At 46.7% G+C, this 15,883-nt stretch overlaps 1 protein-coding gene across 1 annotated transcript in view; it reads left to right on the top strand.

The window, feature by feature from the left end:
* The first annotated feature begins 668 nt into the window (after positions 1-668).
* Positions 669-15,883, top strand: part of DCUN1D4 (defective in cullin neddylation 1 domain containing 4) — a 73,621-nt gene continuing 58,406 nt past the window's right edge. The window contains 2 exon segments of the mRNA XM_068975066.1: positions 669-725; positions 727-820. Of these exon segments, the coding sequence (XP_068831167.1) occupies positions 669-725; positions 727-820 (151 nt within the window).

Raw genomic sequence — 15,883 nt, forward strand, 5'->3', positions numbered from 1 at the left:
GGTCCAACCTGCTATTCGGGAGCATGGCCCCCGCCAGGGGCGGTACGGGGACGAGGCGCCGGGGCCAATCGTATTGGACTTTAGGGGGCGGGGCCTCTTTGCCAGCTCCAGACCAGCTCTCTCTGCACTCTTTTTGTCAAATGAGAGACGCGGGTGGGCGGCCCCTCAGCCGAAGTTCAGCCAATGGAGGAGGCGAGATGGGCGGGCCGAGAGTGCCCGGCGGCGGGTCCTCAGCTCCCAGCCGAGGTGCGGCGAGCCGGTGGGGGGACCGCGAGGCGAGCGCGGGAGCTTGGGCGGCGAGAGCGGTGTGAGCTGCCCGAAAATGCACTCGGATGCCGCCGCTGTCAGTGAGTAACAGAGAACCAGCCGGCTGGGAGCGGGCGGCTGCCAACACTCTCCGCTCATCTCCCGCAGTCCCCGCCCCGCGCCTCCTGTCCCGAAACACGCCGGGATCCCCTGCCCGGGAGCCACCCCTTCCCCTCCCGGGGCCGGGGCGGGCGGTGACGCTGCGGGCGGCGCGGGGCGGGGGCGGGCGTAGGGGGAAGGGGCCGGCCTGCCGGGGGAGGGCGGAGGTGAGGGGGGTGGGGACTGGCTCTATTTCAGTGTTGGGGGAAGGGGGGGGGGGCGGGACGTGCGATGAAGGGCCGGGACCAGAGTGTCCCGGGTGAATGGAGGTGGAGGCGGCGGCGGGCGCTAGCGAGCAGGGTTGGGGGTTGGCACCGACGCGGGGAGGGAGAGAGGGAGCGAGCGAGCGAGCGGGGCGCAGGGGTGAGGATTTCCTAGGGGCTGAGCGGTGCGGGCGGCTCCGTGAGAAAGGCGGGTGAGTGCTAGGGGAGCGCGGGGGCGGGGACAATGGGAAGAAGGGCTGGATGGCGGGGGTGGGGGGGAACAATGGGGTGGAGGATTGGGGGCAGCGGCCGTGCGGGGCAGGAGGGCAGGCAAGGAGATGAGGGCTGATGTAATGGGAAAGGGAGATGGTGGGAGGGATTGGGGTGTGATGGGATAGTTGGGGAGTCCGGCGAGCAGGAGGGCCATAGGAAGCGTGGAGGGATAGAACTGGGAGTGGTGAGAGGGGGCCGAGGTTGGGGTAATAGGATGGAGCAGGTGTTGGGAACATAAGGAAATTGGGAGTGAGAGGAGAGGCAGAAGGTGGTTTGGGGTGACATAATGGGGCCAGGGGTAGAGGAGGTGCTGTGGGGGTGAAGAGCTAGTTGTGAGGGAAGAGAGGTTGGGAGGGGCCAGGGCAGGGGGAACACTTGTCTTGTCCAGATTCTGTCCGCGTGGGGCTCGGGGAGGAAGCTGTCGGACTGTGTGTTTGGGGGAGATGTATCCTTCCCTGGATTAAGGCTGGGTCCCTTGAAGGGGAGCCTTGAGCTTCAGGGTATAACGGGGGGGCGGGGCCTGGGTGGAGGGGGCGGGGGAGGTGCCCTGAGGTTGGCGCTTGCAGCGGTTACCCCTGATCGGCGGGAAGCGAGGTCAACGCTGGCGCGGGCTATGGCTGCGGGTCTGGGAGGCGGGGCAGGGGAGCAGGCTGCGGGTTTTCCGCTGTGGGTGCCGGAGGGGTCGGGCCCTGGAGTCCAGGGGCGGGGCGGCGCGGGGGGGGGGTCCCTGACGGTCCGAGGATTTGGCAGTCTGTGACGCAGTTGTCTAATTTCTGATCGTCAGATGTGGAGGCTGGTGCTTCGGGATCCGCTTCCCTGCCGGGAGGGCCGGACCACAAACTCAGCGTAGCGCCCTCGGGGCGCGACCTCTTCCAGCCTTGCGGAGAGGGCGCTTTAGGGGTTTCCTTTAGGGTCTGGCACCAGTCGCCGGGCGTGAAGGGGAAAGGCGGTCCCGCGGAATTCTGGGACTTGTAGTCCGGACCGCGGTTGGGTTGGGTGCACGTGGGTAACTGTGGAAACGAGTCCCAGAATGCAGCGCGCCTCTCGGAGCCTCCCAGCTCCGCTAACTCGTGCTTTATTCCCCGCGCACCCTAGCGCACTCCAGGGAGGCGTTCCTGTCCCCTGGGACCTTCTCCCCGTGTCAGCGGGTGGGCGAGAACCAAGCCAAGCGCAGTCCTTTCACACTTGGGTTCTTTATCTCCAAGTTGAATATTTCCCACTTGCATTTGGTGCCCTTACTTGTAGAATAAACGCTTCGTCTTGAACCATTTAGTCCATAGGTTGTGGAAAAACATTGAAGATGCGACGCAATTTAAAGCAGCGTTTAGAATAGTGTGTATTTGTGGCTTCCTGTGTGTATAAACACCAAGTTAAAAGGTTCCGTCTTAGTTAAATCTAAGAATGCGGTGGAGACACGTAAAAACGTTGTGAATATAGTATAAATTGTGTTTGCAGTTCTTGGGCCGTTTGGATTGCCAAAGGATAAGGGGACTTTTGGGGAAAAGATGTTCTTGAATTTGGTGTGTGTGCATGTACGTGTGCGTGCTTAGTCTCTTCAGTCCTGTCTGACTCATTTGTGAGCCCGTAGACTATAATCCGGAGAAGGCAATGGCACCCCACTCCAGTACTCTTGCCTGGAAAATCCCATGGATGGAGGAGCTGCAGTCCCTGGGGTCGCACAGAGTCGGGCACGACTGAAGCGATTTAGCAGCAGCAGCAGCAGACTATAATCCGCCAGGCTCCTCTGTCCATGGGATTTCCCAGGCAAGAATACTGCAGTGCGTTGCCACTTACACTCCAGAGGATCCTCCTGACCCAGGGATCGAACTCAGGTCTCTTGAGTCTCCTGCAATGGCAGGCGTAGTCTTTACCACTGTGCCACCAATTGAGAGCTGGAGGTGGCTTAATGGAATTGCGGTGAAAATGATTTCATTTATTTAAGCCAGCGTGAAAATGTGAAGATGAGCAAAGGGAATATTTGATGTCTTTGGTTTTCAAAGAAGCATGGAAAGCAAATGAGACTAGAGGAAGGTAAACTCATTGGAGAGAACCTTAGGTTTTCATGTGTTTTTCTTTAGTATTAGAAACCATCCTTTCAAGCCTGTAGACTGCAGACATCACAGCCTTTGCCAGTTCCCTTTACCATTGATATGCGATGAGGACTCCAAAACGTGTAATGTGGAGGAGGGCTATCAGGTTAGCTCAGAAGTGACAGAGTTTTTTAATGTGATGTATAAAGTACTATGAAACCATTGGTAGCATGGTCACTAGAAGATTATTGTGATGACCCAGAAGATAAAAATTTTACCAAGAAGTCCAAAGATTTGGAAACTATCTAGTATGGTTACAAATATATTGAACTTGAGTGCTTGATTCAGTGAACTCATATGATTCATTTCATAATGGCTGAAAATTGGGCAATGTGTGATTTTATCAGGAAAAGATTTATATCTGTTTTATATTTTACTTAAGCTTAAGGTGACATATCCAGGAACTCCTTTGTGACATGTAAATATTTAACCTGGTTATGTTTTCCTTTTTTTTTTTTTAATGTGCATGTGTCATGAAATTTGCTCTTGTAAAGGGTGAAGTGTATGAGGTTGAAAACAAGACCTGTAACTGTCTTTAAGGTGGTGTTTTTAAAGAAAATATTAGGCCAGTCATTTTGTTCCCTTTTCTCTTTTTTCAGTTTCATCCCAAAGGGCAGGTGCCCTATAGATACACATGACGCTCTCTCTTCCCCAGCACGCAAACCCCAGATTCCTAAACATTATTATCGTAGCACTTTCTGCTATGGTTTTTAGGTTCCTCTTTGATTTTTGGCCTTTAGGGAGGTTGTTTTATTTTCTCATGAGCTTAGTTATGCATTTAAACAAATGTTTCTTAAACTTTTCCCAGAACTTTTGCAACTGTTTCAAGCAGATGGTTCCAGCTTAAGAATGGTGTGACTTTACAGTGGTGCTCAATCAATATGCATTTGATAAAAACTGTACCTTGAATTTTGGATTTTGACCTTTTCTCAAGTTAGTGATGTATGGTATTACAGTTTCCTGATGCTTGAGCAGCGGCCTCGGCAACTCCCAGTCAGACACATAATCAGGAGGGTAAACAACCAGTACAGTTATAACCATTTTGTACCCAGACCACCATCCTGTTTTTCACTTTCAGTACAGTTTTCTGTAAATTACCTGAGGGGACTTCCCTGGTGGTCCAGCAGTTAAGACCCTGCGCTCCCAATGCTGAGAGCACTGATTCCATCCCTGGTTGGGGAACTAAGATCCTGCCTGCCACATAGCATGGCCAAAAAAAAAAATCACCTGAGATAGTCAATATTTTGTTATAAAATAGGCTTGAAGTTTCGAGATAATTTTGCCCAGCTGTGTGTTAACATAAGAGTTCTGAGCATGTTTAGGATGGGCTAGGCTAAGCTGTTACCTGTAGGTTAGGTTTACTAAATGTACTTTCGCCATAGGATATTCTCAGTTAAATAGTGGGTTTACTCAGGGCATAACCCCATCATAAGTAGAGAAAGATCTATAATGGGAATATTTTCAGGTTGTTTTACCAGTAACTGCCAGAAAAGAAAGAGCCCCTCATTTTCTCCCTTGGAAGAGAAAATGGTAACCCTCTCCAGTATTCTTGTCTGAAAAATCCCATGGACAGAGGAGCCTGGTGGGCCACAGTCCATAGGGTTGCAAAGAATAGGACAATTTTCCACTTCTGAGAATTTCTGTATTTTTGTTTTTTGTTCTTCTCTTCTTGCTCCCAAGAAGTACCCCTATTAACGCTTGATCACATGTTTTCAAATGTTACTTATTATTATATCCATTTCTCTTTAACTGCTCCCAGAAGCTCTTATTTATTGCTTTTTTCCTATCATATATGTTTGCATTGCTCTCATCTCAGTAGTGGAGAAGGCAATGGCAACCCACTCCAGTACTCTTGCCTGGAAAATCCCATGGATGGAGGAGCCTGGTAGGCTGCAGTCCATGGGGTCGCTAAGAGTCGAACATGACTGAGCGACTTCCCTTTCACTTTTCACTTTCATGCATTGGAGAAGGACATGGCAACCCACTCCAGTGTTCTTGCCTGGAGAATCCCAGGGACGGAGGAGCCTGGTGGGCTGCCGTCTATGGGGTCACACAGAGTCGGACACGACTGAAGCGACTTAGCAGCAGCAGCTCTCATCTCAGTAGTAATAGTCTTGTGTAGTCAGCAGTGTAAAAAAATCATGGTTTCAGAAACTGACTTCCTGATAACTTTTGTTGTATGATTTAGGATGCCTCTGGCAAATAAATACTCAATTAAAAGTGGCTTAAGTAATAGAGCTTATTTTTGTTCAGTAACAAGAAGTTGAGAGATGGATGGTTCTAAGGCTGGTACAGAGTCTCAGTATGTCTTTTAAGAATCTAGGCTCTTTGTATACTTTTTTCCTTTATTTTTAGTATTTTGGTTTATCAGGAGCCTTAAGCTCGTTGCCTCATGTTTGCAATGTGGTTGCTGTAGCACCAGACATCATGCTTATGTAAGAAAAGGGTGAAAGCAGTATATTTCCTTATAGTTCCCTCCCTTACAGAGAGAATCTTTTCTGGAAGGTCACCTTGGAGACTTTCCCTTTAGTTTCATTGGGTAGAATTGACATCATGCCACTACTAGTTGTAAGGGAGGTGAAGAAGGTGAAAGTCTGGCATTTTTAGCTTCTGTTGTGGGTTCGAGACTTCCCTAGGGCTCAAGAAGGGTGAGGAGAATGCTATGAGTTGGCAGCCTATAGTTATATCCCTGAATCAGCTACTTTGTCCAACTGTCTTTGACTTGGTCTCAATCATTTTTATCTGTTGATTTATTTTCTGCCACATTCTAAAATGATTAGAGGTGACTTAATAAATATAAATAAAATTCTGTCAAAAGAAAGAAAATACAGATTTACAGGCTACACATAAATGCTTGGTGTATGTTAGAAATGGGCCATGTATTTTGGCTCTCAGCTTCCTAGTGGCCAAAATAAAGATGAGAACAAGACCAATTCATTTTTTTCATTTGGTGAATGAAACTGCAGTTCATTTAATAACCCAGGCTGGAAGCTTAGACATTGCTCATCCTCTCTTTTCTTGGTTGGTAGTGAGTGCAAGCTTGCATCTCTCTTCCTATGCCTGTCCTCTCTGTTCCATACCGATTGCCATTGCCCTAGGTCTGAGCCATCCTTTCTTATAATAACCAGTAAGTAATCTTTTTGCCAGGCTCAGCCTCCTATTTATCCTCTTCATCATCAGTTGAATATCTTTGTCCTTACGACCCCTCTACCCCAAAACCTCAAAGGCTCCCAGTTGCTTACAGATGTCTCAGGAGCTGGGATTGAACTGGTTCTGTAGTTTAAGCTTAGTTTCTTTCCTCTGAACTCTTCTCCCCCCCTCTGCTCTCAGTGCCACTCCTCTTAATTGTTCCTTTTTCCCACTCTAGCAGACTCCTTCCCTCCACCGAATCTCCAAGGACTGTTGACTTTTATTCTCGGTTTTATCTTATTTAACGGTTTTATCTTATTTAACAGTAGCTATGTGTTTACTTACTTGTCCCTTTTCCAGTTGGACAATAACTCTCTCTTGAGATCTGGGACTCTGCCTTAGTATCCATGCTGTGGTCCTGTGCATTGCATTGCTTAGAACCTCAAATATGTAATGAACTGAACTTAGATGGTCTCTTAGATGAACTTAGATGAACTCTTGAGCAGTTAGTGAATTATCTGAAAGATTTTCATGCTTCCTCCTGCAATTCTGCTTCTGAGATGTCTTTTGTTATCTTTAGGTTTTTCTTCCAGGAATACACTTATTTTCACTTATTCATTCTCTGCCATTTTTTTTGGACAGAGTTGTCCTATGCAAACCAATTTAAATAATATGTATTTTTAAATACATGCAGATATCAGTTTTGAAGAATGTCTGTGGCATGGAGAAGTTCTCCAGAAGGGAGTAGCACACTGGTGATGTGCTGAGGGGCAAGAGTGTGCATGTAACAGTACATGTGTCCACTTCTGACCTGGTGTGTAATGGGCCGTGGTGGGGAAGGCTTGGGCAGGGCTTGGCAGATCTGATGGTAAAGAGGAGCCCAAGTTTGATCCCTGATTGGGAAACTAAGATCCTGCATGGTGTGTAGCCACAAAAAATAAAACAAACAAAAAAAGTACTAAAAAAATATTGGTGGCTATCAGTTCAGTTCAGTCGCTCATTCGTGTCCAACTCTTTGCGAACCCATGGACTGCAGCACACCAGGGTACCCTGTCCATCACCAACTCAAAACTCCTGTTTGAGCTTACTCAAACTCCTGTCCATCAAGTCGGTGACGCCATCCAAACATCTCACCCTCTGTCATCCCCATCTCCTCCTGCCTTCATCTTTCCCAGCATCAGGGTCTTTTCCAGTGAGTCAGTTCTTTTCATCAGGTGGGCAAAGTATTGGAGTTTCTGCTTCAGCATCAGTCTTTCCAATGAATATTCAGGACTGATTCCCTTTAGGATTGAGTGGTTGGATCTCCTTGCAGTCCAAGGGACCCTCAAGAGTCTTGTCCAACACCACAGTTCAAAAGCATCACTTCTTCAGCACTCAGCTTTCTTTATAGTCCAACTTTCACATCCGTACCATGACTATTGGGAAAACCATAGCTTTGATTAGATGGACCCTTGGTGGCTATAAGAGAGGCTATTATATTGGTGGCTATAAAAGAGGCTACAACTTTTGGCTTATGTTTCAAATAGAAAAAAATACTGAAGTACATCTTGAATAGAATCATATATTTTAACAATTGTTGCATGACTGTTCAGATCTAAGGATCTTTTCTCTATCATGTCCAGTATTCTGGTAGACAAAGTATTTGCTGCTTTAGATATGAATTGTTTTTGTTTTAATCCGAAGATGCTGTTAATGAGTTATTTTCAATCTAGGAAGGTAGGCTTTGTTGTTTTTGAAACTACTAATTAATATACTGGTGGTGGTGGTGGTTTAGTCGCTAAGTCATGTCTGACTCTTTGTGACCCCCAAGGACCGTAGCCCACCAGGCTCCTCTGTCCATGGGATTTTCCAGGCACAAATACTGGTGTGAGTTGCCATTTCCTTCTCCAGGGTATCTTTCCAACCCAGGGATTGAACTTGTGTCTCCTGCATTGCAGGCGAATTCTTTATCAACTGAACCACTGTAAAACATTAAATAATGTGTCAAAAGACCCCCACCCTCCCCAGATCACATTACCTCTGAGTATGATTCTTTTTAGTTCCATCTTTGAGGATTGTTTTCCATGTGAATATTTTTTGAAAACCTTTCATTAGTTGCTATCTGTGTCAGTAGTATTTGCAAAGATGGTGTGTCATCCCTTTATATCTGTGATGGCTTTTGCCAGTCTTTGGGGCCCTGGTTCTTCCTCTGATTGGGGAATTCTAACTGTCAAAGCAGAGCTGCCCAGACACACCCACACTAGAGTGTGATTCTGAAACTGAAGGCAGGTCCAGGTTATGTCAGTGGTGCACTCTGCCCTTAGATGTTTTGGTTGTACAGCTGGTATGATTGGTCCTCTGGTTTTCCTGGAGATTGTGGGAACTATCTAATAACCTTAAAAAAGAAAAATTGCTGTTCTGTTTAAGTTAGCTAGTTTGTTTGTGATGCTTGCAACTAAGAATTCTGACAAATTCAACATCCAGACCTGTCACTGGTCGATACATGGCAGAGGCCGTTGTGGAGAAGAGCAGTGATCTGCCTTTCCACTCTGCCTGGACTCTGTTCAGAGTCCAAGAGCCCTGACTTGAGGTGATCCAAAAGACTGAAGCGGGTACTGAGGCAGTGTTCGTGGTAGGAGCTGCCTTTGTCAGTGGTCATGCTGGACTCTGAGGCATGCAGTCACCCCACTGATCTCACTGTGTAGAGCTCTTTACTGCTGTCTTCTCTTAATCACATCTGTGTTCTCTCCCCCTCCCCCAAATTGTTGAGAGTATTAGGTATGGAAATAATACTGGTAGAATATTTATTTTGTTTAGCCAAAAATCATGTCTAATAGTCCTAATTGCTGTTTAGTTGACTTTATTGAATGTAATTAATTCTATAAAATTTTACCCATTTGATAAATACATGTGTGTGTGTAACCACCACAATAATTAAGATATGGAATGATTTTGTTGTCCCTCAAAATACCCTTATATTCCCTTGCAGTCTGTACTTCTGTACTTTCCACCACAATTTTTGGCTTTTAATATATATCAGCTTAGGCCTCCTCCATGTTATTTGATGATTTGTCATTTTGCTGTTTGTGAGGATATTACAGTGTAAAAAGATACAATAATCTCTTCTTCAGTTCAGTTCAGTTCAGTCGCTCAGTCGTGTCCGGCGACCCCATGAATCGCAGCACGCCAGGCCTCCCTGTCCATCACCAACTCCTGGAGTTCACTCAGACTCACGTCCATCGAGTCAGTGATGCTATCCAGCCATCTCATCCTCGGTCGTCCTCTTCTCCTCCTGCCCCCAATCCCTCCCAGCGTCTCTTCTTACTGAACTATTAAATCCAAAGAAAAACTAACAGTGCTGCATAAATTATAAATCTTTACACATAGAATTGACTTGTCTTAGTTGACTTGTTCCCTTGAAAGATTTTCCTGGTGGATGGCTTTTCTGTGGACCAAAGGCATACAGTTGTAGGATTAGTTCCTTGGATGAGATAATGTATTTTCTGGGTCAGGTCGGGAGGCAGGGAAGCAGAGCAGCAGAGTAGTTAAGTGTGGGCCTTAGAGTCAGAATATCTGGGTTCTGCCCCTGTTAGCTGTGTGACCGTGGATAAGTTACTCAACTACTCTGTGTAAGCTTCAGGTTCCTCATGCATAAAGCCACCTACTGTAGGGTATGGAGTTGTTCAGTCAGTGGTGTTTATTGAACACCTACTGTGTACTAGGCCCCATTCTTCATCTGTCATGAAGTTTTCATTCCAGCATGGGGAAAGAAGTGGATAATAAGAGTGTGTTCCATGGTGATCAGCTCATTAGAGAAGAACCAAGCAGGGAAGGGGAGCACACCCATGCCCCATGTGTGCAGGGGAGGGGAACAAGAGCAGAGGATGCTGTAGCTTGCATGGCTTGGTCAGGGAAGGCTGGAGGAGGTGAAGGGGGCATTCTAGGGAGAAGGAATACAAATTCAGAGACTCTGAGGAGGGGAGCAGACCTGTGTTTGAGGAATGGCAAATAGGCAAACTGTGCTTGGAGTGGAGTTGGGGCTTGGGCAGAGAGGAAGAGTAGGAGGCAAGATGAGGAGTGATCCTGAGAATTAAATTAAATAGAAGACAAAATGTTTAGAGAAATGCTTGGCACTTTTCTGTTTTTGTTGCTGATGATTACTGTGTAATGACAGTTTTCTTATTAGGCTTTAAAAAGAGCCCCTCGAGGGACTTCCCTGGTGGTCCAGTGGCTAAGACTCTCCCAGGGCAGGGGGCCCAGGTTCTATCCCTGGTCAGGGAACAAGAGCTGACATGCCACAATTCAAGATCCCGTGTGACTCAGCTAAGACCCAGAGCAGCCAAATAAATAAATGAAAGGAGACCGTGGAGAGGAACAGAGGTCATAAGAAAGAGGCAATGCCTCACTTGGTCACTCACCAAACCTTTGCGGTTTTTTCTATAGCTGGGTGCTCCTGCGACAAAGACAGATGAGCCTGGCCCTTGTGTTTAAGGAGCTTCCTTCCAGTGCTTAGTGGTGGAGGCAGAGAAGTCCTGGACAGTTGAAATATGGGGCAGGGAAGGTTAGATGGATGCCCAGCATGCTTAGAAACAAATAGGTAGTCATTAAAGTTAGACTTCAGGGAAGTGAAGTGACGTGTTAGTCGATCAGCCGTGTCCAAATCTTTGTGACCCCGTGGACTGTGTAGCCTGCCAAGGTCCTCTGTCCATAGAGTTCTCCAGGCAAGATTGTTGGAGTGGGTTACCATTCCCTTCTCCAAGGGATCTTCCAGACCCAGGAACTGAACCCTGGTCACTTGGATTGCAGGCAGATTCTTTTACCATCTGAGTCACCAGGGAAGCCCTTCAGGGAAGTTAGCTATTATTGTGTAAGCTTAGCTTTTGAAGTTCTAGTATGTGAAGGAAAAGATGGGTGTGTGCCTCCGGGGCTGAGGTGGAAGGGTGCTTTCCAAGTAGAGGGAGCAGCCTGGCAGTAGCAAAGGAGTTGGATAAGCCAGCGCTAAGGGGAATCAGGTGGAGGGGTGGGCAGGAGCCACATGGAGAGGGCTAGAAAGAGGCTCCAGGGAGTGGAAAGGAGGTGAGTGGTAAGAGAGAAATCAGAAGATGTGGGATGCAGGGAGAAAGGAGGAACAAAGCAGGGGGCAGGGGAGGAGCGGGACTGACAACATGTTTATACATAGTGATTAATCATGGGCTGTTCCAATTGCCTTGACTGCTTTCATTCATTTAATCCTCACCCCAGCCCTTGAAGGTAGGAATATGAATGTACTGTTATCATCCCCATTTTACAGGTGAGGAAGCTGAGGTACAGAATGTGATCTTTTGAAGGTCACACAGCTGTAAGTGGTGAGTTGAGATGCTAACTCAGGCATTCTGACACTGGTGTTTAGGTGCCCGCGACTGCCTATGAAATAATGTGTGTGCTTAGTTGCGTCCGACTCTTTGGAACCCAATGGACTGTAGCCCACCAGGCTCCTCTGTCCGTGGGATTTTCCAGGCAAGAATACTCTGAAATAATACTATTTTATTTGTGCATTTCATTTAATCCTTTGGTAACCTGGCAGGTATACTGGAATTCTGTGTTTTGTCACTGGCGTATGAATGTTGATGGCAGAGCCTGTTGTTACGATTGTCTTTGTTTTGCACTTGGTTCTTTTCTTCTTGGAATGGATCCCAACAGGGTCTGGGATGAATTCCTTCTTTCCCACTCCTCTTCTTTCATTATTGCCATTTCACAATGAAACTAGTCATTTATTTAAAAATGCATTCTAGCTGGGCAACTGATTATGGCAAAGAAGAGTATTTCCATACTTTTTCTTGTCACTAATGAAATAGTCATTTTTTAGTCTTAAAGATTTTAAACAGACATTTGTATTACGTACCTTTTAAGCATATACTTTTTGAATATAGGAGATGCCTAACATTGCCGAAAAGCCAGAAAACTTATAGAGCTGCTAATGTTGTTTTTGTGTAACATCTTTGAACTGATTTCTTATCTTTTTCTGTAGTTGAGGGTGAATTTAAGTCTTTTTCCCCTTTAAGATCTCTTTCTATAGATTCCATTCCCAAAATTAGACCACAGATTATTTGTTCTTAATTAAACAGGAAGCTTGAGGAGGAGTTTTGAACATTCAAGTCCAGACAGCTGGCTATTGACGTGAGAGTTTTAAAGACCTGTCCCTGTGTCATTCTTCTGCCCTGTCTTTTTGATCTTCCGGGTTCTGTCTGCCTTAGTCTCTTCCATGTTGAATAATAATAATAGGGATTAAAATAATGAACCTTTGTTGGTTCACAGTATGGGCCAGTGCTGTGCTGAGTGCTTGGCACACACCCTAAGAGCCTGGTGAGGAGGGGCCTGCTGTTTGATTTAGTGAGGCTGGGTAACAGGAAGGTCCTTCAGCTAGGACATGGCAGAGCAGGGACTCTTACCCAGGGCTTTCTGAGGCCAGAGCTGTACTCTTTACCCCAAATCGGGCCTCTTCTAACATTAGTGAGATGAAATGGATCTGTGTTCTTCAGTGGGTAGGGTGGGGTGAAGCCAGTGAGTCCAGGGCGCTTTGTACCTAGTCAAGGTGGGAGAGCAGCCAGTCTGGCTGTCCTGACGTGGCTGGCTCCTTTAAGATGGTGGCACCAGCAGGCACAGGCTGTGTGGTTGGTGACGGGTGCTGGGTGGCACGCCACCTGTCCTGGATGGGGGCTTCACTTCCCAGCCACTTTTTCAGGTCCTGTGAGAGTTAGGAGGAAAAAGCCAGAAGCGATGGTGTGCTTGGATGGCCTTAGCTTCAGATCTTGTGTTCAGTGAAAGCTCCGAGTCACCCACCATGACCTGGTCCCACCTCGTCAGTTTCCTCCTTTCCACGCTCACTTTCCTGACTTTGTGTCTTGTAAATAACAAGTATTTATTGATGAGGAGAGTGATGTTCTTGCCTTCCTCCTCACTGCCCCTTGGTTCCTTTCAGTTTGCACCTAAGTTTTTGACCTTGAACAGCTTGGATCTTGATCTTGTCTTCACACTGTGAGGGTTGCCGTGAATGGGTTGGACTCCCCTCTGGCCTGGCTGAGATTGTGAACTGGATGTGGACTGGGGATTGAAGAGAGGGTGGGGACGCACGCTCCTCTCTGGTTGTGTGTAGAGTCACCTGGGCTGCTTGAGAAGCTCTGACAAGTCCACTCCTATTTTTGTTTGATTGGCCTGGATGGGGCCCCAGCAGTGGCAGTTATTCAGACTCCCCAGGCGATTCTGATATGCAGCCTCTGGATCAGTGTTCAGTAGCTCAGTGTGTACACGGGGTTTGATTTGGACTATGGCGGGGAGGGTGCCAGGGCTGCGGCCAGCCCTCCCCTGTACAGGCCACGCTGCTCAGCATGCAGGTGACACCGAGTGGCACAGAGCCCCGCTCAGGTGGCGCCGGCTCTGCGCCGGGCACTGTGCTGGGCACACTGCAGCAGGGGCTCGTTTGATCCTCAGTGTTCTCATGAGACAGGTGCTGTTAGACCAAGAGCTTCCTGTTTCTAACAACTTCGACAAGTGTGCGGTGTGAAGCTGACCCACAAACCTGGCTTTTGGTTTTTCCTAGTTTTGCGGTGTGGAAAACTCGTTTCAGATCTGTGTGTTTTAATAATTTGGCCTCAAATGTGAAAATAGGTTTTACAAGTGAGACACGTACTTGTGCCTTCTCACATAGCTCAGTGACTTATCAGTTGGTGTGCAGAAGCATAAGTTGGTTCTAGAATACCAGTTGAAAACACTACTGTTTATAGGGTCAAAAGTAGACTTCATTTTATGGTAGACTTTGTATTTTAAGTCATTTTGAAGTGAAACTGGTTTTTAATGAATTTTTAAACTTAAAAGTGCATTTTGTAATTTTTTAAAATCACATATGCTGCGTATATTTGTGCTCATATTATAGATCCACCCTGACTTGTAATCTGACCCACTCTATGCGCTGTGACTTCTGTAACCTTCTAGGGTACGAAGCAAGTTGAATCTCAGTGTTTTAAAAATGTGCTCCAGTCTCATCATTGTTAAGCCCAAACTCAATACCCACTCTGTCCTTTCTCTTTCTCTTCATGGTAAAACTTCTGCAACAAGTTGTTTATGCCTGATGATAGACTGATCCCTCACTTCTTGCTCCAACCATGCCTCATTTCATTCTTCACCACAGTTATAGAGTAACTTGCACATTGCTCAATCCCGTGGCTACTTTTTTTTCCTAAGTTTATTTATTTATTTGGCTGTGCCGGGTCTTAGTTGCAGCATTCAGGATTTAGTTCCCTGCCCCGGGATCCAAGCCAGGTCCTCTGCATTGGGAGCTCAGAGTCCTGACCACCAGGGAAGTCCCCAGTGGGTACTTTAAAAGCATTTTTCCTCTGTTTATTGGTCATGAGCTGCTGCTGCTGCTAAGTCGCTTCAGTCGTGTCTGACTCTGTGCGACCCCATAGACAGCTTGTGCTTTTCTAGGTATTGGGATAAAGTGGTGAACACAGCTAAAGAAAATGCCTGTAATCATGGAGCTTGGGCTCCAGGGAGTGTGACAAAGGATAAAGATGTAAATATATATAAAATATAATGTCTGGGTCACAAAGGACCTCATATCTTACGATTCTATTGATAGAAAATGTACAGAGGCAAACTGTAGGGTTAGTGGTTGCCTGATGATGTAGGGGTGAGGGGAAAAATGAGGAGTGATTGCTGATGCGGTGATAAAAATGTTGTTAAATAACATTGTGATGGTTGTGCAGCTGTGAATACACTAAAAAGCATTGACTTGTGCACTTTAGATGGATCAATTGTATGGTGGATGATTTCTATTTCAATAAAGCTTTTTAAAAAAGGTCAAAAAATGAAGATGTAAACCCTAACCTGGTAGCTCAGCTGGTAACGCTGGTGGGGATGGAGGTGCTGGTTTGGATAGGGAAGTCAGGGGAGGGAGGCCTCTGGATGAGGTGACGTCTGAACAGACATTTCAGTGATGTCAACGTCAGGCCAGTAACAACAGAGATGGGAAAGAGGAGGAGGGTATATTAAATAAAATAGACCCTGAGCCAGGAGTTCACTTGAGTAGTCAGGAAGAGTGTGGCTGGCATGGAGTGAGCAGGATAATGAAATGGGATGACTTAGGTCAGGTCGTGTAGGGCCTTGCCTGGACTTGTTGGAGTTTTTCCTTTCGTGCGGTAGTCACAAATCCAAAATCTCTACAACCTTACATTGTTACTTGTCACTTGTAGGACCCCCTTGGCAGGGGTCTCTTTTCCCCTCAGTGACATTCATATCCTCAGTGTACCCGAAACCTGTAGGAAAATGGGCTCCTGTTTCTAGAAGGAAAAAGAAAGTGAAAGTCACTCAGTTGTGTCCGACACTTTATGACCCCATGGACTGTAGCTGGCCAGGCTCCTCTGCCTGTGGAATTCTCCAGGCCAGAATACTGGAGTGGGTAGCCATTCCCTTTTCCAAGGGATCTTCCCTACCTAGGGATTGAACCCAGGTCTTCCACATTGCTGGTGGATTCTTTACCAGCTGAGCTACCAGGGAAGCTCTCTAGAAGAAAGAACAGACCTAAACAGTGAGTCTTAGTTACATACACTATTATATACTTTTTCCACATCACTGAGTAAAACTAAGGTTTCAGGAGGGTGGGCCATGTAACCAGTGGCGTGGAGCAGCCCTCAGCCTTCCCTGTGGAATCGCCTTTAGAGAGGCCCAGCCCTGCACCGCTGCCTCTTGCTCTTGTTCTGTTCCAGAAACATGTAGGATGAATGCCGATTTTGATAACCTTTAATTTTGTTTCACTTTTTTGGCAGTGAC

The sequence above is a fragment of the Capricornis sumatraensis genome, chromosome 7, assembly GCF_032405125.1.
Source record: "Capricornis sumatraensis isolate serow.1 chromosome 7, serow.2, whole genome shotgun sequence".
Classification (NCBI taxonomy): Eukaryota; Metazoa; Chordata; class Mammalia; order Artiodactyla; family Bovidae; genus Capricornis; species Capricornis sumatraensis.